Raw genomic sequence first — 23,333 nt, forward strand, 5'->3', positions numbered from 1 at the left:
CAGACAATTCTTTGATAATCGGCACCGTACGAAGTCAATTTCAGGTGCGGTTACTCTGTCTAAAACAAACTCGTGAGGAACCGCAACTGTTCCAAATGGTAAACACTGTTTTACATACTTCCAACAAACCACGAATGACTATCATCTGGGGTTGCCTACATGCAATAAATCCCAGTTATATCATTAAGCCTAAACATCTTACCGTTCTCATACCCCTGGCTTAACACAATAGACTTAGCTGATGTAGTAATAAACATCTGCAGTCATCCTATCTTGAGAGATACCAGAGCATTGCCAAATGACAGCGAAGACCGGAAGTTTCGTCTACGGGCCTATTTTTTTAAGCACCCCATCTCAAAAAAATATGGATTAGCATTTGTTCCCCGGAATAACATAGCAAATGTAGGCAAAGTATATACATTGCATTATTATGGTTCGTTTATTTTTTGTAACAATACGATTGTGCGATTCCTTATTAAATCTTAAGCATCAAGCCAGAGACCATCTGTTTTTGACCAATGGAACATCTCCGCGATGTGACGTTAAGCCAATGACATGCTATTCTCAATCAGGTTTGTAGCGGAAAATGAAAAAAAAAAAAAAAAAAGGATCTGAACCAGGGCCATCTCAACTCTCCTTACACCATATTGAAAGTGTGTATGTAGCGGTTTGCCCACTCTCATTAGCACATGTTCTGCAAAATCGGACAAAATTGAGAGACAAGGTAAGTGCTCTTCTCCTCAAACATTTCAACAAATTATTTACATACATCGACAGCTATGCGAGCTGCTTTGCCAGCTATCTATTCTTTGTTCCAAGGGGTTCCCCTTTCGAGGTAGTTCTGTTATTCATGCCCCTTTTCAACAAACTTTTATTAGCCTACGTTGTCATTTGAAAACTTCGAGTAGCCTCCACCGCTGTTTACTAACTTTGTATATTTCTTAAATAAATACTAAGTAGGCGAATCACTTTGATTTCGATGCAACGCCACGACGCAGCCTGGACGTCATTCGTGGACTACGATTACAGTGTCTCTCAGCAGTTTCCCTTTTCAAATAGCCCACTTTATTGAATTTTGAATATCGTTTAGGGGCTGCGGTAGACTTCTGTTGTCGACAGATGTTGTTTTAAGTGATTCCCTTGATCTCCATTCTCCTTGCTGATCCCACTGTCGGCCCTACCCTGCACCGTTAACTCTGGTGTCTTTCAGATGCACTTCATGTTGCTGTTCAGTCGCCAGGGTAAGCTGAGGCTTCAGAAGTGGTATGTGCCCATATGTGATACCCAGAAGAAGAAGATCGCTCGTGAAGTGATACAAATGGTGCTGGCTCGCAAGCCCAAGATGTGTAGTTTCCTGGAGTGGAGGGATCTTAAGATCGTTTACAAAAGGTTATGTGATTTTCCTTGACTGATGTTAAAAGTGAAAATTAGTGTATACTCTACTCTACTCTACTCACTACTACTCAAATGGTCAGTTCAGTAAATCTAACCCCCGTTCACTTCACACTGTACCCATATAACTTCATCAGTCATGTTGAACTTGGTATTTTGTGTAATGTGATTTAAAATGTTGTTTGAGTTCTGAGTGTGACGAAAATATCCATTGTACTCTAAGGACACCATGCTCATGGCCTTGTCATTATTATAGATATGCAAGTTTGTATTTCTGCTGTGCGGTGGAAGACCAGGACAACGAGCTCATCACCCTTGAAATTATTCATCGCTATGTGGAGCTACTAGACAAGTATTTTGGCAGTGTGAGTTTCCTAGTTATTGTCTGCTTGCATTTCACTGAAAAAGGTTGCTCTGTGCATTGTATATTTTGGGTGTGATTCATAAAATGGCCTGCATTGCCCTCTATTAGGTTTGTGAACTGGACATCATCTTTAACTTTGAGAAGGCCTACTACATCTTGGATGAGTTCATACTTGGCGGGGAGGCACAGGAGACCTCCAAGAAAAATGTGCTCAAAGCCATTGAACAGGCCGACATGCTCCAAGAGGTGAGTGGGGCTTAGAATCTTATGCTCTACAGTAGGGAAGTGTGATTCAGTTTATATATTCTGTGCTGTAAGCTACAGTTAAACTATTGATGTGATTGTTGTTACATTTCATGTTGAGTAAGAGTACAGATCTCCTGTATCCAATTCACCTCATGGGCCGCTCATCTGGTATTGGGTACCAGTACTTATAGTGTATGGCTTACTGAAACAGTATTCTCAAACGGCTTTCATCTGTTGGAAGGATTGCAGCACACCTCATTACACAAGTGCTTGAAGTGGGCTGTTCACTTTGCTCATAGTGTATATGTGGCATAATTCTGATTTCAGTAAAAAAAAAAAAAAAAAACTAAATGGCTACCACTGAATCCATTTTTTTTTTCTTGTTTCTTTAGGAAGCTGAAGCACCACGCAGTGTTCTGGAGGAGATTGGACTGACATAAACTAGCTGTCATTGAAAAGATCAACTCAAGTCACTCCCAATTGACAGTGTTTGTGTATTTCCCTATTTTAAAAACAACACTACAGCCAGTTCTGGCTGATGACGTGCATATTTGCACAGTTGCGTTTCAGATGTACTTGCAGGGAGTAGTCACCCGACACACCACTGGCCCTTGGTATGAACAGCAGTGCTATATGCATGTCTTTTAAAACTGGACAACCATCCACTGCCTTAAAGATACTCCATTTTTAAGTTTTCTGAACATGTCACACACACACACACATCTTTTCTGTAATATTTCTGATGTTTATATCAATGTAGACTCCAAAGAAGAGTATATCTGTCATTCAAGGCAAACAAAAGCTAACTCAATACAGACCAGCGATATTAGCATTAGGGACATACTGGGCCTAGGATAATCTGTAGTTTGACCGAAAAACACTGTTACGTACGTTTTCCAAGTGTCATTTAAATAATGTGACTGTTTACAAATTAGAAGAAAAAACATTCCTTTTAAACTTTTGTCTTCAGTATTCAGACTAACTATGAGAATTAGTATAATGCATGTCAGTCTTTGTGGATTTCAGTGTTACAACTTGAGTATGTGTATTAAAAACATTTCAACTCTAAACTTGAGTCAAACTGAATTATTCTTAGAATTGTATGTGCACATTCATACCATTCATTGAACAAATATACAAACTCACTTGAGCACTTGATTGTGAGTTACCCATCTATATTTAAAACCTACAATTCATATGGCATGTCATCATATTGCATTTCTGACAAGACCACAGAACACTTTATTTAATAAAGTATTTATTTACACATATGTACACAACACCAAATGCTTTGTGCTGTGTGCCTCACCTGTAATTCACACATTGGCGTTTGTTTCACCAAATAATCAGTCAGAACACAACTGTGTCTTCTGAACAAAGTCTTCATGAAGTTTCCCCTGTCTCTAGAATGTGAGGGAGCGGTACCACTTTATTTTCAGGATCAGTGAGAACCACTGTTGCCTCCTTCGAGTCAGCCTCTTTAGCCTCAGTGAAAACCACTGTTGCCTCCTTCGAGTCAGCCTCTTTAGCCTCAGTGAGAACCACTGTTGCCTCCTTCGAGTCAGCCTCTTTAGCCTCCAAGGTGAGAACCACTGTTGCCTCCTTCGAGTCAGCCTCTTTGGCCTCCAAGGTGAGAACCACTGTTGCCTCCTTCGAGTCAGCCTCTTTAGCCTCCAAGGTGAGAGACTGGTTGGCATCTTTGTTGTCTTCCGGGGCAAGACACTGGTTGGAGTCCTCATCCTGTAACATACATGGTTGGTTAGTTTGCCCCTCCTCTTGTGGGGTAGGAAGTTGGTGGTCATCACCCTCGTCCCCTGTGTCTTTGCCAGATTCAGCTGATGAGCTTACACCTGGTGATTTACTCTTCTTTCGCTTGTGTTTCTTCTTGCTTTTCTTTTTTTTGCTTTTCTTTGAGTGTTTGTGGCGTTGAGGAGTGGCAGTAGCATCCATGAGATCCTCCTTGATCTCTGCTTCTTTGTGGCTTCTCCTCAAAGACACCTCTTTACTTTTACTCTCAGATCTGGATGTTCTAGGGGACCCCTCTCTAGACCACCTGTCCCCATTCCGTTCTCTGCTCCTGGACCGTTGACGTTCGCTGCTCCCTCCTCTCCTGGGTCGCTTATTCTGTGCAGAAGAAGTCTTACTGTACGAACTCTGATGTGATCTCCTGCTCTCCTGGCTCCTGCTCCGACTTCGCCGCTCTCTGCTCCGACTCCGCCTTCCCCTGCTACTGCTTGGCCGCTCTCTGCTACGGCTACGCCTTCCCCTGCTCCTACTCCTACTCCTCCTCTCTCTGCTCCGGCTGCGCCTTACTGAGCGTCTCCATGACCATCTGTCTGGGCTGTGGCCCCTTTGTGACCATGACCGCTCCGAGAACCGGCCAGTGAAATTGCTTTCCCGGTCTGGGGACAGATGGAGGTCCTGGTCAGCCTTGAAGAACTCTCGTGTGGGATTCCGGAACACATGAAGGAAATTGCAGTGCTTTCCTTTAGGACACTTCTGACGATCAAACAGTCCTGTAAAGGTGATGGGGTACAATGATCACCACATGTTTACAGCAATCCACAACACAGTAGTACTTCATCTACATATCATACACAGTAAAATGTGCACAGGAAACATTTTCCATACCACATATTGCCGTCTTCCATCTGGTTACTGGGCAGAACTCACACTGCAGCTGCTTTCCTGCATACCATCGTCCGTTGAACTTCACAAAAGCTTTAGTGCACTCTTCTTCCCTGCAAGGGTATGTGAAGTATTGAGATGGATGCCACTTCCAAGAACAATACATAATGGAGTTCAATGCACAGCCTCATTGACTTTTCACTCACGTGACGTACTGAACATAAACATTTCCTCTAAGATGGGGCTCAAAGTTACAGCTGACCTGTTGAGAGAGAAAAAAGTGTGTTCGTTCAGTTAGTCATGTTAAGTCTTAGGTCTACAGAAATCTTTTTTATGAGCTCCTATAACTACCTTAAACTGAATAACCTTCCCAGCACTCTTGAATTCAGGGAGTGCATCTTCATAGAAATCTAGGAATTGCTGGAGGACCTCCTCTTCACTATATTCTAGGCTGGCGTCTGTATCGTAGTCATCACGCCGACTCTGCTCCATGCCATAGTGGATGAACATCCCTCTGATCAACAGAGTACAGCTGGAGGTAGGATGCTCGTGCTTACGGGAACACCTGGAAAGGACAAGGTAATACTGAGCAACTTTATAAACACACAACATTTTTGTCAACACTTTCATTATTCACTATTTTCACTCAGTTAATGTGGACAAAAAAAACTAAAAAACATCATCTTCAGGTTATATCTACCGGTCTCCAAAACGGCAAGCTCCAGTCTTGAGGAAGAAGGGGCAGTTGGCTCTGTCCTTTTCTGTGCCAAAGTCTGTTTGAGCTGGTGCCTCTGGGTTCTTCCAGGCACCTACATTTTCCAGCTATGAGATTGGAAGAAAAGGACAGGACGGCCCACCATAAATACACAAGACTTTGAGCGCATTAGTTAAGGAGGGGGGAGTGCAACCACCAAGTCCTACCTCGCTTTCAGCTTGGTCCAGTCTTTTCTGCGCAGCGTCCTAAAGTGGTGCAAACACATAGTGGGCCGGATGAAAAACCTGCAGCAACCTAGCAGGTATCTGTTAACACCCGTTAAGTTCATACAGCACCAAGACAGAGTCCTTGCACAACTTGCCTGAAATGTGAATTTACTGAGAAGAGATTAAGACAGATGTACTTAAGGCATTTTAATATAGTATTCATACATAAACTGCTTTCTGATCGGTGTTTAGAGGGTTAAATAGACAGCATACTATGACAAAAGATACATTCTCCTCCTCTTGAAGCAGGTACCTGTAGGTCTGTCACTCATTGTGTGTATCTTTAGTCAAGGAAAATGTACAGAAACAGTTCCACAAACAACAAAAAGATATATTTACAACATTTTTTTTCAGTTGATAGTCCCCGTCCCCCCATACTCTACGAACAGCTGGACCATTTTCAGTTGTTCTGTTTCTTTCAATAGAGGATATCTGTTTCTTTATCCACCCAGTGCATGAGTCACCTCTCTGTCTTTCCTCTCCTGCTGTTTTTGATCTTTCAATTCTCTCTCTTTCCGCAGCTGTTCTTCCCATTCTTCTTTAATTCTTGTCTAGAGTGGATAAAATGGGAAGAGAAAGAAAAACCACAAGTTTAAAAATGTGAAGTTTTGAAGACAATGAAGTTTAAATAATTTAAATAGCTTTTTGTCAAGTGGCAGCGGCTTGAAGTCCACCTCCTCCTCTTCTTGTTTCCGTTTAGCAGTCTCTTCTCTCTCCCTTTGTATCCTAAATTCCTCCTGGGAAGCTCTTTCTCTTTCAAGCCACTCCTCATGCAATCTCTGCCTGTGAGAGCAAGGATACCATAGAAATAAAACAATAGAATCAGTGATTATTCTCAGAATGTTACAATTGAATTATCTGGAATATACATGTGTTTGTGTGCAGAATCTGAGAACTACAGGTACATTAAGCATGCAGTTGTGTACAAAAACATGTAAAGTGAATAGTACTTAGAAGTAAAGGATGGGAGGGAGAGAAAGTGGGAGTACAAAAACTGTTTAGAGCAACAACTCTTCTGTCTGTTTCTGGTGTGCATATCCAGCAAGATGTCAAGTGGATACTGGCTTACCTCTCTTCCTCGGCTTTAGATTCCATCTCCTCATCTTCGCTCCCCAATACGTCTCCATCCTCCTGGCAGCCTGGTTGTTTAATAAAGTAACACACACCGGTAAATGCAGGGAAACCTGGCTACAAATACAGCCATGTGGGTAGCTAGCAAAGTGGTGTACCGCTACGGTTTCATTTTAGGCTAATACACATCTGTGATGAATGAAGATACCGTTAAAGTTATGACAAACATTAATAAAAGGAAATCTGGGTACAAATACACTTGGGTAGCTGGCAAAGTGGTGTGACGCTACTGTTTCATTTTCAGCTATGTGAGGAATGAAGATAACGCTATAACAAAAGTTATAACAAACAAGTTTATAGTTACCCGACACTCTTATTTGAGCAAGTGCTTGACGCTTTTTCTTCCTTCTTTCTCTTCTAAGAGCAGCACGTCGTTGCTTTTGGCTGGAAAGACAACGGATAGTTCAGCACTCACAAATACGCGCTGGCTGATACAAGTTTCTATGTGAATAGTCAAAAAAGACCATTCACGTTAGTAACGTTACCTACCAGCCAGCGAGATAAGCTACGTAGTTACATCTACATGATGACTAATTACAAGACAGCTCGTTTGCATATTGGGCAAACTTATTCGAGGCCAGATAATAACATTAATGGCAAACAAAACATTAGAAAATATCCGTGAGCAAAATGTGGCATTTTTAATACAAACCTCAACGACGTCGTTGCATTCGGCGCCATAAGAGCTGCCATTTTAGCGTCCAATGGGGTCAAAGTTGAAAGCCGCCATCCTCGCTCTACTCTCTATGATCCTCTCCGACCAGAGAAAAGAAAATGTTTCAAGACAAAATGCCTTCCGATGTGTGTATCGGACTAATACAGGAACATTTATTCTATTTCAAAGCCAAATTGCAGGCTTACTAGCTAGCTAGCTTACTGTAAACATCCAACAGTTGCCAAACCACAGCGCATGAGCAGAAATTGTCGCGCCTAGCGCACGCGCAGTCGATTGTGTCAGATGCGCGCCGGATGAAAAGAACAGTGGAGGCAAATCTTCTGAATTAAAACACAATCTACTTGTTAGGTGCTGAAATACAACAGAAGGACGAGCTTATTTAGCGTTTGAGCATTGTGTCTCACGCTTTCCTATTTTATTTGCCCACCCCGTCGAAATGGCAGATAAAGAGGGTAAGTTTATATAATGTGGATGTGAATATGTCCATGCTTTGTGCCGGCGTTGTTGCGTTGGTTGGGCTTCTGTAGCTAGCTAGAACTCTGTGCAGCAGTGCCTAGCTAGCTAGCTAGCTAGCAATGCATCATTGCTAGTTTTAAGATATAGTAAAGTGATATGCATCTGGTCTTTCTTGCTCACTTTGCTCGTTCACTCAGTTCTGATAAAGCATTCAATTAATTATTTTCACAACCATCAGATTCTTTTATGGATAATTCGCATAAATGTTTTCAGAATTGCAATCTTTACCTGGTCCCTGTTAGTTCGCTTGCTAGCATAATTATGCTAGGATAGTGAGCTAACCAACTAGCTTTACTAGCCTTCATTTTGCCTCCAGATTGGCACCTACCTTGTTTGCAGTTTTTGCGTCATAACGCTTTATTGGCGTTTGTTGTTTTTTTTTTTTGTCTGAATGTCAATGGTAATTTTATACCCGAAACTATTTTTACTGCACAAATTGCTTAATTACATAAACGTAGGTAATAATTTTAATTTAACTATCTTGTTAAATTTAACTTTATTATGCAATCGTTGTTGATCGTTAAAGGTACCAAGTGGTGTTGTGTTATTTTCAGTTTCTTACATCACCTTCTATGCAGTTACTTAAACGAACTTCATACTTGCAGTGTATGATGATGCTGTCGAGGAGAGGGTTATCAACGAAGAATACAAAATATGGAAAAAGAATACACCTTTCCTGTACGACCTGGTTATGACACACGCCCTTGAATGGCCAAGTCTCACAGTTCAGTGGCTACCCGATGTAAACAGGTAAGACGCCTAAAACGTGAATGGATATATAACCGGTAATGGAACTTGTCACGAAATAAAGTTCACATCTGCACTCTGTCATAACACCGTCTTCAGTGTCATTTCCCTTTAGAACATTAAACAGTTGTTTTTATGGAGATGTAAACATTTGAACAGGCCATTGTGCAAATAATGTAATGCGTGGTTGACATCTGCTGTCTCATACTTCCTTTTAGACCAGAGGGAAAGGACTATGCTGTCCACAGGCTGGTGCTGGGAACGCACACCTCTGACGAACAAAACCACTTGGTTATTGCCAGCGTTCAGATCCCTAACGATGATGCACAGTTCGATGCTTCTCATTATGACAGTGAAAAAGGAGGTAAGAGGGGTTTTGCTGTGGCTAGTGTTAAGTAACTTATTGATACTTACTTTTGATTAAGTAGATGTTTACTAGATCACAGGGATGGTGAAACCCATATTCCAAAATGTGTAAACAAAGTGCTTTACCTCCTGTGTTTCTCTCTTTTTCCAGCAGGTATGGTCATCTTTTGTTCTCATTTATGGGTCTGGAGATTCATTAAAAGATCACTTTGAGACACATTGACATCTTAGGATGGTGCCTGTTAAAGGTGGTATTTGCATACACAGAACACTGCCCTCCAAGATAAATCCAATCCCTGTCCTCCTTATTACACTGAATGATTCTGATTCTGAACGATCCATCAACCCAGAGAAGGAAACCTTGCAACTATCATACTGTTTGTAAGAGATACTCAAAATCACGTGCTCCCAGAAAAAGTAAAATTAGGGAGACCTAGTTTATAGCTAAATTCTTTCCATAAAGATCTGTTGCACAACATTACAAACACATTTGGTTGGATCTTTTTTCTATATTTGTTGTGTTTGTCGATGTTGAGTACCTTAATATAGTAATAGGTTGTCTAATGCTTTCACCTTGTCTTTATATGCTCTTAACTATAGGTATTTTTGTTTCTCCATAGAGTTTGGAGGTTTCGGATCCGTGAGCGGTAAGATTGAAATTGAGATCAAGATCAATCACGAGGGTGAAGTGAACCGCGCTCGTTACATGCCTCAGAACCCATGCATTATTGCCACCAAGACGCCCACCTCAGATGTACTCGTGTTTGACTACACCAAGCACCCCTCTAAGCCAGGTAAGCCACAGCTTTTCATACTTCAATTCCAATTAGCAGTCATTTACGCTGGTAGAAGATGAATGTTTATAAAACAATTGGGTTCTATCGCGTTATTTAGCTGTTTCTGATTGGACGAGAGACCATCCATGCCATGGATTATCCAAGAACAACCCAACCGGGACTTTTCACAGTTAATAATAAATCACTCCGCGATGAAATATTCTATAGCGCATTGATGATAACCGTTAATTCAAAACTCGTATAATTCCAAACCAAGACGTTGACAATGGAACTATTTTTTGTTGCGGAGAAACAATGGCGAAATAAACTATTTTTAATCAATAACTTTGTGTTGAAATGTTAATTTGTTGACTGTATAATTGTTTAATAAAAGCAATATAGCTCTCGTGGGAGTGTGATGGGTAAGGGATAATCCCTTACCTACCCCACTCCCACTCGTGCAATATTGCTTAAGTATATCACTAACTCTTAAGATGTGTTGAGTTAGAGATCAGTACCTATTGCTCAGGCTTTCTGTCTCTTCCACCCATGTGTCCTGGGCTCAGATCCCAGTGGAGAGTGCAGCCCAGACCTTAGGCTGCGAGGTCATCAGAAAGAAGGGTATGGCCTGTCCTGGAACCCTAATCTCAGTGGTAACCTGCTGAGTGCATCAGACGACCACGTGAGTCTCTGGGCTGGCTCTTAATGCCGGTGCAAACACACACACACACACACACACACACACCTAGACTTGAACACACAGTGTGTTACTAACCCTGCATTATTGTAGTTGATCGATATCTAGGGTAAATATTGAGAATCTTTGGGTGATGGTAGGGAAACTCGCCTGATTTCATCATAAACTGCCAACGTTATTTATGAAAGAATGTAGCATAGGCTGTACACACTTATTGGCGTCATCCCTGTCTCACAGAGATTGGTAGTTTTTCCAGATTCCCAAAATTCTGTTTTAGGATAACGACAAATAAATTCATCTCGCATCAAAAAAATGTATCAGTCTTTTTCAATCTCAAGCCAATAAGCCTTGGAACCAACAACATTTTATTAGATAACACTTACTCCACACTCAGACGCTCGCCAGTTTGTGACCGTTTAATGCAGTTGTTACAAAGGATCCCGTTTTTAACACTGACTGTGTTTTTCAGACCATCTGCCTATGGGACATCAGTGCGAGTCCAAAGGAAGGGAAGATCATTGACGCCAAGACCATCTTCACCGGACACACAGCTGTGGTGGAGGATGTGTCCTGGCACCTGCTCCACGAGTCCCTCTTCGGTTCAGTGGCCGACGACCAGAAGCTGATGATGTGAGAGCCCTACTTTCTTTTCCTGGAAAAAATGATGGATAGCTTTGTATAGGAGTTAAAGTAGTGCATATTGTGTTGGACCGTAGATAGAAAGGATATTGACTGTTGAGAAACAAAAAAGGCTTTAGTGGTGTCTTAATATGGGTGGTCTGATATTAATGCAATGCATGATTTCCATGGGTATTGTTCTATTTCACTGTATTTAAATGATTCCTTATTATTCCAGCTGGGATACCCGATCCAACAACACGGCTAAACCCAGTCATGCGGTGGATGCCCACACGGCAGAGGTCAACTGCCTGTCCTTCAACCCCTATAGCGAGTTCATCCTGGCCACTGGCTCTGCTGACAAGGTCTGTGTTTAACCCTAACCCAACCCCTATAGCGAGTTCATCCTGGCCACTGGCTCTGCTGACAAGGTCTGTGTTTAACCCTAACCCTAACCCTAACCCCTATAGCGAGTTCATCCTGGCCACTGGCTCTGCTGACAAGGTCTGTGTTTAACCCTAACCCTAACCCTAACCCCTATAGCGAGTTCATCCTGGCCACTGGCTCTGCTGACAAGGTCTGTGTTTTTCTCGCTGTGCAGTAAAACAATTATTTAATATTTTATATTTTCTGCAAAATTGCCCTTAAGAGATGGGGGGCTAAGTGCAGATTTTGGTGGAGTTGTTCACAAGTTCATACAGGTTCTCCTCAAGGCCTAGTTAAATTTATAAAAAGAACGCTAACCACTTATCACGCTAACACCAGTCAACCCAATGGAATTATATGAGTCTGTGTTAAGTAATACCTGGGAACTGCAGTGGAACTCAGCTGTATTCCTTTGCAAATGGTGACGGTTAACTTCATAGTAGAGGGGATCAACATCTGTTTTGCACTGAGCTGCCTCTCCATAGTTGGTTGTGAGTGCCAGCGAGTGCCTTGATCATTTTGTATAGGAGCTCAAATGCATAGGGGCTAAATTAACAATTATGCATTAGGTTTCATACTATTTGTAGGAGTGTAAGAAACTAAGTATAATATGTTTTGTGATATTCGCAAATGCAGATCCCACTGTTCCTGTTTCAAATGCAGACTTTATGCATATGGTGGTGTATTCCTCATACTACAAGTTTCCCTAAAGATAGATTTAAAAAAATTGCAATATATTACCTTGCTCACAGTATTGCAATATTCTTAACCCTTGTAAATAATTAGAAAAGTGATGTCTGTGTGTGTTGAATCACAATTCCATTGGTGGGTCATCCTGAACAGTGTGCCGAATCACCACTGGTGGGAGCTGAAGATTAACGCTTCCTCTCTCCCCTGTAGACGGTGGCACTGTGGGACCTCCGCAACCTCAAACTGAAGCTGCACTCCTTTGAGTCGCACAAGGATGAGATATTCCAGGTAATACTCTATAAATAGTATGTAGCTTCTGTTTTTTATTATTTGATGTCCACGCTACCTGCTGTCCACTATACAGATGTATGAGTTGGATCTGGCATTCATTTGCAGTTGAAAGCATATGCTGCCCAGGAGTTTATTGCACTGACAGTGATGTTTTACTGGTTTTTCCGGCAGGTACAATGGTCCCCTCACAACGAGACCATCCTGGCATCCAGTGGCACTGACCGAAGGCTCAACGTGTGGGATCTGAGGTAGGAGACAACCCCTGACTGGATCTGTTTGGAAATAAACACTTCTTTTTCTCCATATCAGTTGAGGAAAACACACGAATATCAGGTTCTGTTGACCTTTCGAAGGAGGAGGCTCTAGATAGTTGGTGAGGTAACTTGAGTATGATTTGGAGACTCCCATTTACTCCTTTTCCATATATTTATGGTGCTATTTCAGGTTTACTCAGTGCAGTTATCTCAATAGTTCAGTGATCCTGCTTAATAAGACCTCCATTTTACCTCCCAGGGCAACACCAGACTGAGGGCATGACACGGGGTTGTGAATGATGTGGTGCAATGTCTGAGTGCTGGATTGTGTTTTGCAGTAAAATCGGGGAGGAGCAGTCTGCCGAGGATGCTGAGGACGGACCTCCTGAGCTGCTGGTGGGTTCAGAAGTTTGATTAGGCCTCTCGGCACTGAACACACCTTTTAATTAGGCTGCATTTTCATACTGATTTATGGATGCACATTCCTTATTCTTCTATTGTGTTGTTTTGTCATCCTCATAGTTCATTCATGGTGGACACACCGCCAAGATTTCTGACTTCTCCTGGAACCCCAATGAGCCGTGGGTGATATGCTCTGTGTCCGAGGATAACATCATGCAGGTCTGGCAGATGGTGAGTATCAGCAGACCAGCAAGGGAACCATTGCTTTACGCAGCTCTTGCTGCTGTGTGACGGGCTGCATCCTTTGCAGTTATGTTGGTACCTTAATGTAGGATAATGAGTGTGTCGTGTTGGCTTTACTCTATGTGACTCAACTGACTTGTGTCAGAATAGTGCTGTTGGTCTAGAAACTCATAACACCTCGATAAGGCAACTGTTAATTAAGCAATAAGGTTCGAGAGGCAGTACGGTATCGTCAATAATGTACTTGTTCGAGGGAGTTGTTAGGCCCGACGCGCAGCAACTGTTAATGTCTTCTTTTTTTTAATGTTCTGCAGGCGGAAAATATTTACAATGACGAGGAACAAGACACTCCTGCTTCGGAGCTGGAGGGCCAGGCCTCATAACCTCACTGCCTGTAGGGCTGTTGAAGGGGATCGTAGGATACTTGTGCTTCAGGGGCCCCTCGAAGAGGCTTCGGTTGCAAGAACCTGTTTCGTCTCTCAGCCAATAGTTTCTCTTCCTTTCTGCGTTCCACAAAAAAGTAGGCACCACCCTATTCCTCTTCAGCCAGCCAAGCGCAGGCTGAGTTGCTCCTTCTTGAAACGATCCCTTTGGTAATCAGTGTTGGATAGGTGTTGCTGGAATGGCGTCCAGTTCTCTCACAGCCAGCTTAGTTTTGTCCTTCATAGTTATGCTGAACAGAGCTTTGCATTGCAGAGAGGATGTGGGTGGTCGTTGTTTTTCAACAAATGCACTTGACAAATGCAAGCTAAGGTCACACCATTCTGAAATGTACCCCAACCCTCAAGGGCCAGATGGCAGGGTAAAAATGTCTTTTTTTTTTTCCTTTGAAGATTTTCATTTTGTGCATAACCTGATGTGAATTGCAATAAAACTTTTTGTAATAACTTTTAAATAATTGCTTTTCACTTTATATACTAAAACTTTCAGACTGGAGTATTTGCAATAGAATATTCAGTTGACTAAAACCATTTGGATTCTGTGAAAGCCATTAAACGAACCTAATTGTCCATTTGGGAGACAGGAAGAACAATAACCAGTTCATTTCTGAAACATTCAACATTCTCTGGTAGTTCTACTACACATGACCTGAAGTGAATGTCAAACATACCAGTACAAATCATGTTGAATAGTTTGAAAAATTCTACAAAATGTTTATTGAAAAGCAAGACGGGACAATAACATCTTTGTTTACAATCTCAGAGAAACATAAGCTCATTTTGGGGGGGAAATAAAGCTTTTCAAAAGCATTATTGACTCAGCCTCTTTCACAGCAAGACTCACCTGCAGAGGTAGATTTCTTGCATAACCTGAGAATCAAACTGAGGCCTTGCCAAAGAAAGAGGAGCAGTTTTCAAATGTGTCCAAGTACCGACCATTTTCAACCGCCCACGGGCTACTTGTCATTGAACATACCAATCACATAGAAGACAACTGTATAAGCATGTCACAACTTGACACTTCATAACTGCTCAGGTGTTGCTGCATGTGTTGAGGTGAAAATCTCAAGTGAGCCTCACTCCCCAATCTAAAAGCACATTCACATTTCTAATGGTAAGAGCTAATGAAGAGTAATGTCAACAAGTATTTCATATGTTCAAAGTCCATACGAAAAGTCAGGCTGGTTAAAATCTACTCCATGTGGTTGAAGTTCACAATACAAATCAGAAGCTGGTTGGAGTCTGTTGATCCCAAATCAGAAGCTAGTGGGAGTCTACTGATCCCATATCTTGTTGGGTAATTAGTTTGGCCATGTACAAACACATCCCAAATCACTCCAGGACACTGCCAGTTTATACATACAAAACATTTGAGCCCTTTTGCCCTCTTTGTGTCAACTTCTCTTAATTTGTGAGTAAAAAAAAAAAAATATCAATACATGCCCATTGGTCTGATCAGCCTGTCCATTATGATAAGAGTAAGTCCAAGAGTAAGTCCAAGTGTCTTTGTTTTTGCTATCAAATCAGCAAAGAACATCATGCTCTGGACATTAAGTGCTTAAAATGCAACAGGATGATCATTTTGTGATGAATAGTCATCTTCTAAAGGCAGATAATGAAAATCAAATTGTATATATTTTGTTTTGGCAGGCTACAGTTCGTCTACTTGGAATGTCAATGAATGGAACCGACTTGAGAAAAGACAAATTGCTGAATGTCTCTTAGTTATTTTTAAGCGTCTTTAAACTATACCTGTAACCAAATGTGTGCAGCGAACTCAGACCTGAGAGAGCATGACATGGTAAACCCTGTTTTATTTCCATGTGTCGATAGACACTAGAGGCCATTTAGGCCATTTGGCAACACGGGTGAATTTCTACATTCATTCAGTTCAGTATTCCATCTGTGATTTCACATTGTCAGCTAACTCCACAATGCATGCTGCTCCAGTGAACAGCAGCATTGCGTGTAATACATGAATTACACAATTTTATTCATGTTCATTACCGAGTTAGTTGTTTCTTTATAAAGGGGGGGGGGGGGGGGGGACATTCATCATTTCCAGTATAAAGTATCAAAGGTGTCAAGGCCCCAAAAATAAATCGACTGAAAATTATGAATCAGTCGATCTGCTTCCAGTTCATAAAGAAAATGGGAAAAAAAGAAAATATGTTTCCTCATCAGAATGAACACAGCTACACTGGACATAGCTGAAGAATAGGTCCACTGATCTATATAGGCAAGAGACTGCACACAATAGCATGATCAATGTCAAATCACGGGAAACAGAGAGTAGCCAGAGGCAGCAACCAGGTGAACGTCACCGTAGTCATACTAAGGTTTCACCATACTGCTGCCAGAACAAATTCTGTTTACTTTCTTAGTCTCAGCATGTGGTGGAGTCTGGAACTCAAGCTGACCTCAAATTTGAACAATTGGAGGGAAGGAGTTGCAGCAGCATCTGAAGGGGGCCATCAAATCTAGACGACATTTGACGCTCTGGTCAGCAACATGTGTCCATTCAAAACTAACAGACAGGGAAAATTGTTGCTAGCAGCCTGGTCAAACTAGCCCTTGAACTCAAGTTGCCCATGATACAGAATCACTACAGGCAGTTTCACAGTCCACAGATGAAAACAAAAAAGGGAATATGAAGGTAGAGTTCCATGTTCATAACTTTGGATCCCAACATTAATGGTTTTCTGTGACCCCTAAAGGCCCTTGCTGCCCCAGGGAACATAAGGGAACTTGTGTTTCTTCCATTTTTTTTCTCATAATGCCCAGCCATGTGTGAAGTGTGTGTGTGTGTGTGTGTGTGTGTGTGTGTGTGTGGGGGGGGGGGGGGGGGGGGGAATCAAAAACAGTCTGATTAACAATCAGTTACACTAGGCTAATTCACTAAGCAGTGTTTTTAACATTATATGCATCTGGAATTTATTCTGATCCCAAAAGGTCAGAGCCAAGAGCTTCATCTTATAGATGGAGAAAAAAAAAAATGGTCCCACAGATTAGCCGAAAGGAAAGAGACAGGAGACAGAGCGCGCCAGAGATTAAGAAAAATAAATTCTAAAGCTGCTGCATGACAGCCAACTTTGACCACATGAAATTTCCTAGGAAAATAGGTATGTGGTAGATGCAAAAAGGGAAGTGCTCACCTCCAAGCCTAGTATTCCCATGTACAGAGCGGTTATATTTCACTAACGCAATGCAAATCTCTTCTCAAATCTTTAGAACTATTACACAAAAATATATATACCTCCACAAAAGAAAAAAAAAAAGAAAAGAAAAGAAAAAGGCAGCAGCCCTGGAGGGGCCTGGCTCAGACGACTAGTTGCTTGGTAGGGAGGGAGGAGGACTCTCCGTCAGGCTGGAGACCTGGCTCCTCTGTCCCAGGCACGGGCTCCACCCGCTCCCCCGGCTCTACCTCTGCTTCCGGCTCAGGGGAGTGGCTGCTGTGGGGTGCCTCGGGCTGGGGGTCGGGAGGCCCCGTTCCCTGCTCTTCCGGCTGCTTCCCCTGCATGGACGTCAGCGTTCCCTGCTCTTCCGGCTGCTTCCCCTGCATGGACGTCAGCGTTCCCTGCTCTTCCGGCTGCTTCCCCTGCATGGACGTCAGCGTTCCCTGCTCTTCCGGCTGCTTCCCCTGCTCTTCCGGCTGCTTCCCCTGCTCTTCCGGCTGCTTCCCCTGCATGGACGTCAGCGTTCCCTGCTCTTCCGGCTGCTTCCCCTGCATGGACGTCAGCGTTCCCTGCTCTTCCGGCTGCTTCCCCTGCATGGACGTCAGCTTCTGGTTGAGCTCAGTGCGCTCCTTCTGCAGTGCTCGGCACAGCTTCTCTAGCCGCTCCACTTTGCTCTGCTGAGCTTTGTAATGCTTGTCCCGCAGGGTTTTCTGTAGGGGCACAGCAAACAGAAGGGGCTCAAAAAAAAAACAAGATCTGAAGAGATAACTATGTCAGTTATCGGACAGTCTCAAACATTCTATTAAACCATCAAAATGCTAAGTTTAATAATGGATTAACAATTGATATGCTCAGTTTAATAATGGGTTAACATGACAACGCGAACGTTTGCCGATAACACACGCCGTCCGATAATTAACACCGTTAAGATATGTGACCCCGTCTCAGATACTGAGTTTCCCCCATCCATGTTGGAAGCATTGTACTGAGACACGGCTGACCACCCTCTCACCTCCTCGGCCATCTGAAGCAGCGCCTGGTTGTTGGTCTCCCATTTGGTGCGCCACAATGTCGTCTCCCTCTCTAACTTTTTTATTTTCTTGGTCATCTGCAAACAGATGAATAAATCGGTCACTATGGCACCTCACAGGACGTCTGTTCAGATATTGGTAGTGAACTGATGGACTTGGAACCCTCACCTTCTCCATCTCCTGTCTGAATGTGGAGAACACCTCATTACTCTTGGCAAGAGTTGTCTGAAACTCTTCAAACTTGTCCATGTACTGGGAAAGCTGCAAGACAGCATAAATGATCAGTAGGTAAAATAAGAAAACATTTGGAGATCAAACATGTCTAGAGAAAACGAGGATTCCAAAATACCTGCTGCTTGAGTTGAATCTCCTGCTCCTTCATCAGTTCACATTTGTGTCTCGTCTCTGTAGCGTCTCTTAAGAGCTGTAAAATGGAAAAGCAAAGGAGACAATACTGATCAGAATTCGAGTGGGTCTCATCTCTACTGTCACACATTGAACCCTGCTTTAAAAGGTGTGAAGGTATCGCAATAACTTGAATATGTGCTAACTATTATTTCAACAAACCTAACTCTTTGCTTCAAGATAGCCATGGAAACATTGTATTTAAATATCAATAACATTTATGGACAGACCAATTAATGACACACACATGCAAATTTCAAGTTATTTCATGTCAACGGAGAAAATAACCAAGCTGTGCAGAACCCAACGATGACTCACCAGCTCTCTCTCCCGCTGCTGCCTATCCTCCACCTGCTTCATCAGTTCTGCAGTGCGCTTCAGGTTGGCATCCACCAGCTGCTGCTGCAGCTCCTTGTGCTTGAACACCTTGTCAATATGCTACAAGTCAGGGGTGGAGGGATGGGAGAGTTCATTATTTGGCATTGACAATACACCAATCAGCTTCTGATGTGCTTGTTTTAGTGCTTACTAGTTGTTTTTTAAACCCTCAAACAATCAACAGTAAGCTTGATCCAAGTAGTGTTGCAAGCCTCTCAGCATCATCTAATCTCTTAACACTGAATGTTAAGCCCCTTTATAATATACTGCCATGGCTGATTTAACTCAAAGGTCCTGTTCACACCTGGCATTAACATGCATTTTGGGTGATCGGACCTCAAGTGGACCGTTCTAGGTACAGGTTTGAATACACCTTGAGGGCACATTGAGATCCAATCACTCAGACCACATTCAGAGGTGGTCTGGGCCACAAATGGCCTCATTCCTTTGAGCAGTGTGTTTGATTCCTTTGAGCAGTGTGTTCGCAGAAACCCTGCAGGGGTCAAACTAACCATCTAGTCAATTCAAGGGGCAAGACCTCAAATATAGAATAGAATAGAATCTCACCCTTCTATTCTATAAATTCTCGACTCACATCAAATTAGCACCCTTTCCCTCATTAAAAGAGTGTACTGAGAATAAGAAATTATAATTACTGATCAACCTCAATGATTATGTATTAAAGATTGTGCACTCATAAATAGTATGAATAAGAACTGAATTCAGCCAGTTGCTCATATTGACTGCTCTTAACCCCATGCAGAGGTCACTCTGAATAAGAGCATGCACTTAATAAAATACCGACAAGCTGAACTCCTGTGTGTACCCTCCTGCCTGCCTGTCTGGTTGCATCTCACCTCCTCCCGTAGCTCGTACTGCTCGATGATCTTGTTGAGCTTCGCTGCCAGCTCTATGTTCTCCTGCCGCAGCTTGCGGTTGTGAAGCCGGTGCTGCTCCAGCTGGTTCTCAATCTCCTTCAGTGTCACCTGGAAATGCAGTGTGGCCTCCTTCCGCTGCTCCTCGTACTCCCGTGAGCTCCGCGTGTTCTCCTCCTGCCAGAAGGACATGGTGGATTTGCTGGGTGGGTTGACAGGGCTCTTATACCTCATATCACTGTGTGGTGGCGTTTCTGAACCCGTTAGGTGAGTCTTTCTAGTGGAACCATTACCTAAGTCACTGTTATACTTGAGGTCTTTGCCCAATTTTCGCTGCATTTTTGGGATTACATAAAACTTAAAAAAAAATGCTCATCTTCAAGCATACCTTCAGTGTCTTGTTATGGCGTTGCAGCTCCCTGCACAGACTCTCAAGCTTGCTGCGGGCCAGGATGGCTTTGCTGTGTTCGCCCTGGAGGTGCATCTTCTCCTTGGACAGCTGGGTCTGCTTCTTCTGCAGGACCTTCATCTGCTTCTGCATAGTGCGGCTCTCCTCCAGCTAAACAAACATATCAGTGGCATATCATGTAGATCTATCCATCTATCCATCATAGGAGGCCATGAATTGGTGTCTGGTTCCCAGCAACTATATTTCCATGTATAAACAGACATCCCTCCAAGACCAACTCTTAATTGTATGGTAATACAATATTGGATCAACATGGTTAAAGGTGCTGTCGAGGTATAGCATAAAAAGCTTTGTTGTTGTGCTATACAGAGTCTACCATACAAACACGTTTTTGTGAAGTGCATAATGATCGTCTTGATCTCAGTCCCCAAAATCGAAACGCTCAAAGCAGATCACATACATCTTAGCAAAACAGTGGGATTGAAATTAAGTTTTCTCCACCAGTCTTTTCTTTTTCTACATACACTGCCATCATATATTCATATAACAGGGTCCAAGTTAGTGCCCTTACCAGGTCAGCATACATCTTACACAAGGCGGCTAGTTTCTCCTCCGGTGTGGCCAAGGTGTTCAGAGCTTGCATTAACAAAACCACCTCTTTCCCTACAAAGACAGAGTACACAGAATCAAACATCTCAAATAGAAGAGCAAGGTCATTCCTACACTCTGCCATATTCACCTTCATTTATGAAAAATTCAACCATGGGGGCAAAACAAACATTGTAATGGAACAAAAGGCTTAAAAGTATGCCCATACTTGGCCTATTTTAGTCGTCCTTATGCACTGACGGTACTTACCCAACCCTTTTCTGTCCAAACTTTTTTTATCAGGAGCCCTCTCCAGCTCAACAACGAGGGGGTCAATCTGACAGTCCTCTCGTCCGGGTGTCTCGCCCCTCTCTTCCTGTATACAGCAGCTTGTCATCGTCTCCACAAAATCTTCCAGGTTGTCCACGCATAGGTTATCAGAGTTAGGAGGGGAGCTACTGCCTTCGACGAGTCCCCTCACAGCAGCCACATCAATACCGCATGCCCCCGTCGCCTCCATCATTCGACCACAAAACTAAACGAAACAATGCACACATTACGTATCATACAATTTTTAGGTGAAGCGTAAACCTGATGTACAGGCACTTTGTGTGAGTAATTCGACGGAAGGCTGTCGCAAAAACGGTCTCGATGTTATTACGTTCACTAAAACGTGTTTCCGTTTGCCGAGTATAACTTTGTTGCTAGTCAAGCAGAGCAGCCTTTAAGTTGCTCGAGAGGATTACCACGTGTTCCACAGTACACAAGTCAAGCACCGACGCAAAGGGACTACAGCCGCATGGGGCAATATGCTCATTATGTGTACCTGCCTGGCGAACGAACTAAAAAAAACTAAAAATGTACAAATTCACCCAAACAGCACAATTGAAACTACAACCAGAACCTTTTTAACCGTATACCTTTTAACGTAAAGTCGCCATAGTGGAACCCTACCAATATCTAGCTAGTGTGCCACATGATGTATTAGAAGGAAGTTGGCTAAATCTGTTTAGAGTAATGAATAACAAAACTCGTGTTACTGAAACAGGTTGCTGACTGTCATTCCATCTGTGTAACAATTTCCATATCTTAACCGGTAATGATATAACGACTAGTAAATGCTCCCTTGACAGCTTAAGACAGGCTAGATAGTAGAGTCAGCACCGAATGGAGCAATAGTAATTGTTGCAACAAATGTAGTTGCTACCTGAAGCACTTTTCACCCAACAAAAGTATGTACACTTGCAAGCTTATTGGAGTTATTTTAAGCAAATAGCTAATGCTAACTAACGTTAGCTTGCTAACTACAACTTTCCGTACAAGAGATCTGAAATAGGAAGCATATCGCGTCTGCATCTTAATGTTCGATTCATCACATGAGACAAACAGCTATGATATCAGTAAACCCACTTTGGTTAAACACATATACCAATACAGCTGTATAAAATGGATCAGAACTATAAACAGCGTTACATTACCAAATCGTTATTTCCGATGTGAAACCAAGTCCAAAGGGTGTCTTTAAGCTAGCGATGGCTAACTATATAACCTAATGTTAGCTTGTTGCTAATAACCTGCTAGCTACTTCCGTTGAAAATAATGTTCACCAAGCTCTTTCCAAAAATTGTTATCATTCAATGCATGCAAATGACTGGCAGTACTGGGGAAAAGTAAACGAAATTATGTCAAGGCTTAATAACCTGAACGTTTGAAAAAGTAACCACAAGTATCATGCAATGCGAAAACCTACCTGAATGTTTTCAGTGTTTAAATCGACCCTGGTATCTGAGTAGGTCGCCATATTGTGACGAAATACTGAACAAGTGAAACACACGGGGAGCCTGTTGAGAGCCGAGGGTCCCCTGTATGATCACAAAAAATGCTTTTCTTTTTGTTCACAGTTTATTATTAAGTCACCTGATAGAGCGCTGACGCCAATCCGGCAACCAGCTTTCTAAAACCGCACTTTCTAACAAAAGCCTCCACTTTCAATATGATTTTGTAAAGGCTAGAGGTTTATGCGACAAGGTCAACATGCTTTCATCAAGTGTGCAGGTATGGGCAGTCTGCGAATTTGTAGGTTTCGTTACAACTTTTATAATGTTCACGAGCAAACGGCTTTGGTATACGAATTCCATAGGCTATCTGGTGATGTTTGGGTCACTTTTATTAAAATACACATATCGGAATCTCAGTTGGTGGTTAAAAGGGTTAAGGAACAGACATCCTCAACCCTGACTGGAATCTCACCATACAGAAAATGATTTTTTTTAAAGAACACAAATTCAGTTCAGCGTGAACTAAACTGTTTTACATCCAAACAGAGAGATTATAAATGATCAGGACAAATACAATGAAGAAACAAAAAGCACACATCAGTAGGTTATCAAATTAAACACTTATTTATGAACAAGATCATTTAATCCATTTTCCATAATTCCACATGTCGTTCTGTGTCAACTCACCAGATTTTTGGAAATATATATAGCCTAGGTTGATCTTTGGTTATAATACTATGTAATATTGAATTAAATATTATGTTAGAATGCAGGAGAAGTGAGTACACCCCTAGCTGTGCAAGATCACT

The 23,333-nt window shown here is 42.4% G+C and overlaps 4 protein-coding genes across 4 annotated transcripts; 2 read left to right on the forward strand and 2 right to left on the reverse strand.

Moving 5' to 3' along the window:
• Window positions 1-586: 586 nt before the first annotated feature.
• LOC308361965 (AP-1 complex subunit sigma-2) lies at window positions 587-3,053 on the forward strand (the record flags this gene model as incomplete). Its single annotated transcript, XM_080834452.1, has 5 exons — window positions 587-724; window positions 1,211-1,389; window positions 1,649-1,757; window positions 1,865-2,002; window positions 2,395-3,053. The coding sequence occupies 5 exons, from the start codon at window positions 587-589 to the stop codon at window positions 2,440-2,442; spliced, it is 612 nt and encodes a 203-aa protein (XP_080690578.1). The 3' UTR covers window positions 2,443-3,053.
• Window positions 3,054-3,385: 332 nt separating this feature from the next.
• Window positions 3,386-7,472, reverse strand: zrsr2 (zinc finger (CCCH type), RNA-binding motif and serine/arginine rich 2; the record flags this gene model as incomplete). Its single annotated transcript, XM_080835764.1, has 11 exons — window positions 7,395-7,472; window positions 7,047-7,126; window positions 6,681-6,750; window positions 6,286-6,394; window positions 6,076-6,162; window positions 5,552-5,590; window positions 5,331-5,452; window positions 4,982-5,195; window positions 4,837-4,892; window positions 4,634-4,743; window positions 3,386-4,518 (listed from the first exon to the last, which is right to left on the reverse strand). The coding sequence occupies exons 1-11, from the start codon at window positions 7,433-7,435 to the stop codon at window positions 3,386-3,388; spliced, it is 2,061 nt and encodes a 686-aa protein (XP_080691890.1). The 5' UTR covers window positions 7,436-7,472.
• A 231-nt stretch (window positions 7,473-7,703) lies between these two features.
• Window positions 7,704-15,793, forward strand: rbbp7 (RB binding protein 7, chromatin remodeling factor). The gene is made up of 12 exons (XM_080835815.1): window positions 7,704-7,870; window positions 8,540-8,684; window positions 8,900-9,069; window positions 9,668-9,841; window positions 10,390-10,505; window positions 10,990-11,150; window positions 11,377-11,503; window positions 12,465-12,542; window positions 12,717-12,793; window positions 13,138-13,195; window positions 13,322-13,432; window positions 13,759-15,793. Exons 1-12 carry the CDS (start codon window positions 7,855-7,857, stop codon window positions 13,825-13,827), a joined length of 1,302 nt encoding a protein of 433 aa, XP_080691941.1. The 5' UTR covers window positions 7,704-7,854; the 3' UTR covers window positions 13,828-15,793.
• A 1,358-nt stretch (window positions 15,794-17,151) lies between these two features.
• txlng (taxilin gamma) lies at window positions 17,152-21,209 on the reverse strand. The gene is made up of 9 exons (XM_080834180.1): window positions 21,017-21,209; window positions 20,730-20,821; window positions 20,138-20,308; window positions 19,732-19,926; window positions 18,815-18,934; window positions 18,441-18,515; window positions 18,260-18,352; window positions 18,073-18,168; window positions 17,152-17,770 (listed from the first exon to the last, which is right to left on the reverse strand). Exons 1-9 carry the CDS (start codon window positions 21,141-21,143, stop codon window positions 17,204-17,206), a joined length of 1,536 nt encoding a protein of 511 aa, XP_080690306.1. The 5' UTR covers window positions 21,144-21,209; the 3' UTR covers window positions 17,152-17,203.
• Between the last annotated feature and the right edge of the window lie 2,124 nt (window positions 21,210-23,333).

This window comes from Sprattus sprattus (genome assembly GCF_963457725.1).
Source record: "Sprattus sprattus genome assembly, chromosome: 3".
NCBI lineage: Eukaryota > Metazoa > Chordata > Actinopteri > Clupeiformes > Clupeidae > Sprattus > Sprattus sprattus.

What these genes read in the sequence shown, in the direction of transcription:
- rbbp7 (XM_080835815.1), top strand. An exon ending in TGGCTACCCGATGTAAACAG is followed by an intron (nt 8,685 to 8,899) that starts GTAAGACGCCTA and finishes ACTTCCTTTTAG; the next exon opens with ACCAGAGGGAAAGGACTATG. An exon ending in GACGACCAGAAGCTGATGAT is followed by an intron (nt 11,151 to 11,376) that starts GTGAGAGCCCTA and finishes TTATTATTCCAG; the next exon opens with CTGGGATACCCGATCCAACA.
- txlng (XM_080834180.1), bottom strand. Translation starts at nt 21,143, where the DNA reads ATGACAAGCTGCTGTATACAGGAAGAGAGGGGCGAGACACCCGGACGA. An exon ending in TTTGGACAGAAAAGGGTTGG is followed by an intron (nt 20,822 to 21,016) that starts GTAAGTACCGTC and finishes CTGTCTTTGTAG; the next exon opens with GGAAAGAGGTGGTTTTGTTA. An exon ending in GTAAGATGTATGCTGACCTG is followed by an intron (nt 20,309 to 20,729) that starts GTAAGGGCACTA and finishes ATGTTTGTTTAG; the next exon opens with CTGGAGGAGAGCCGCACTAT.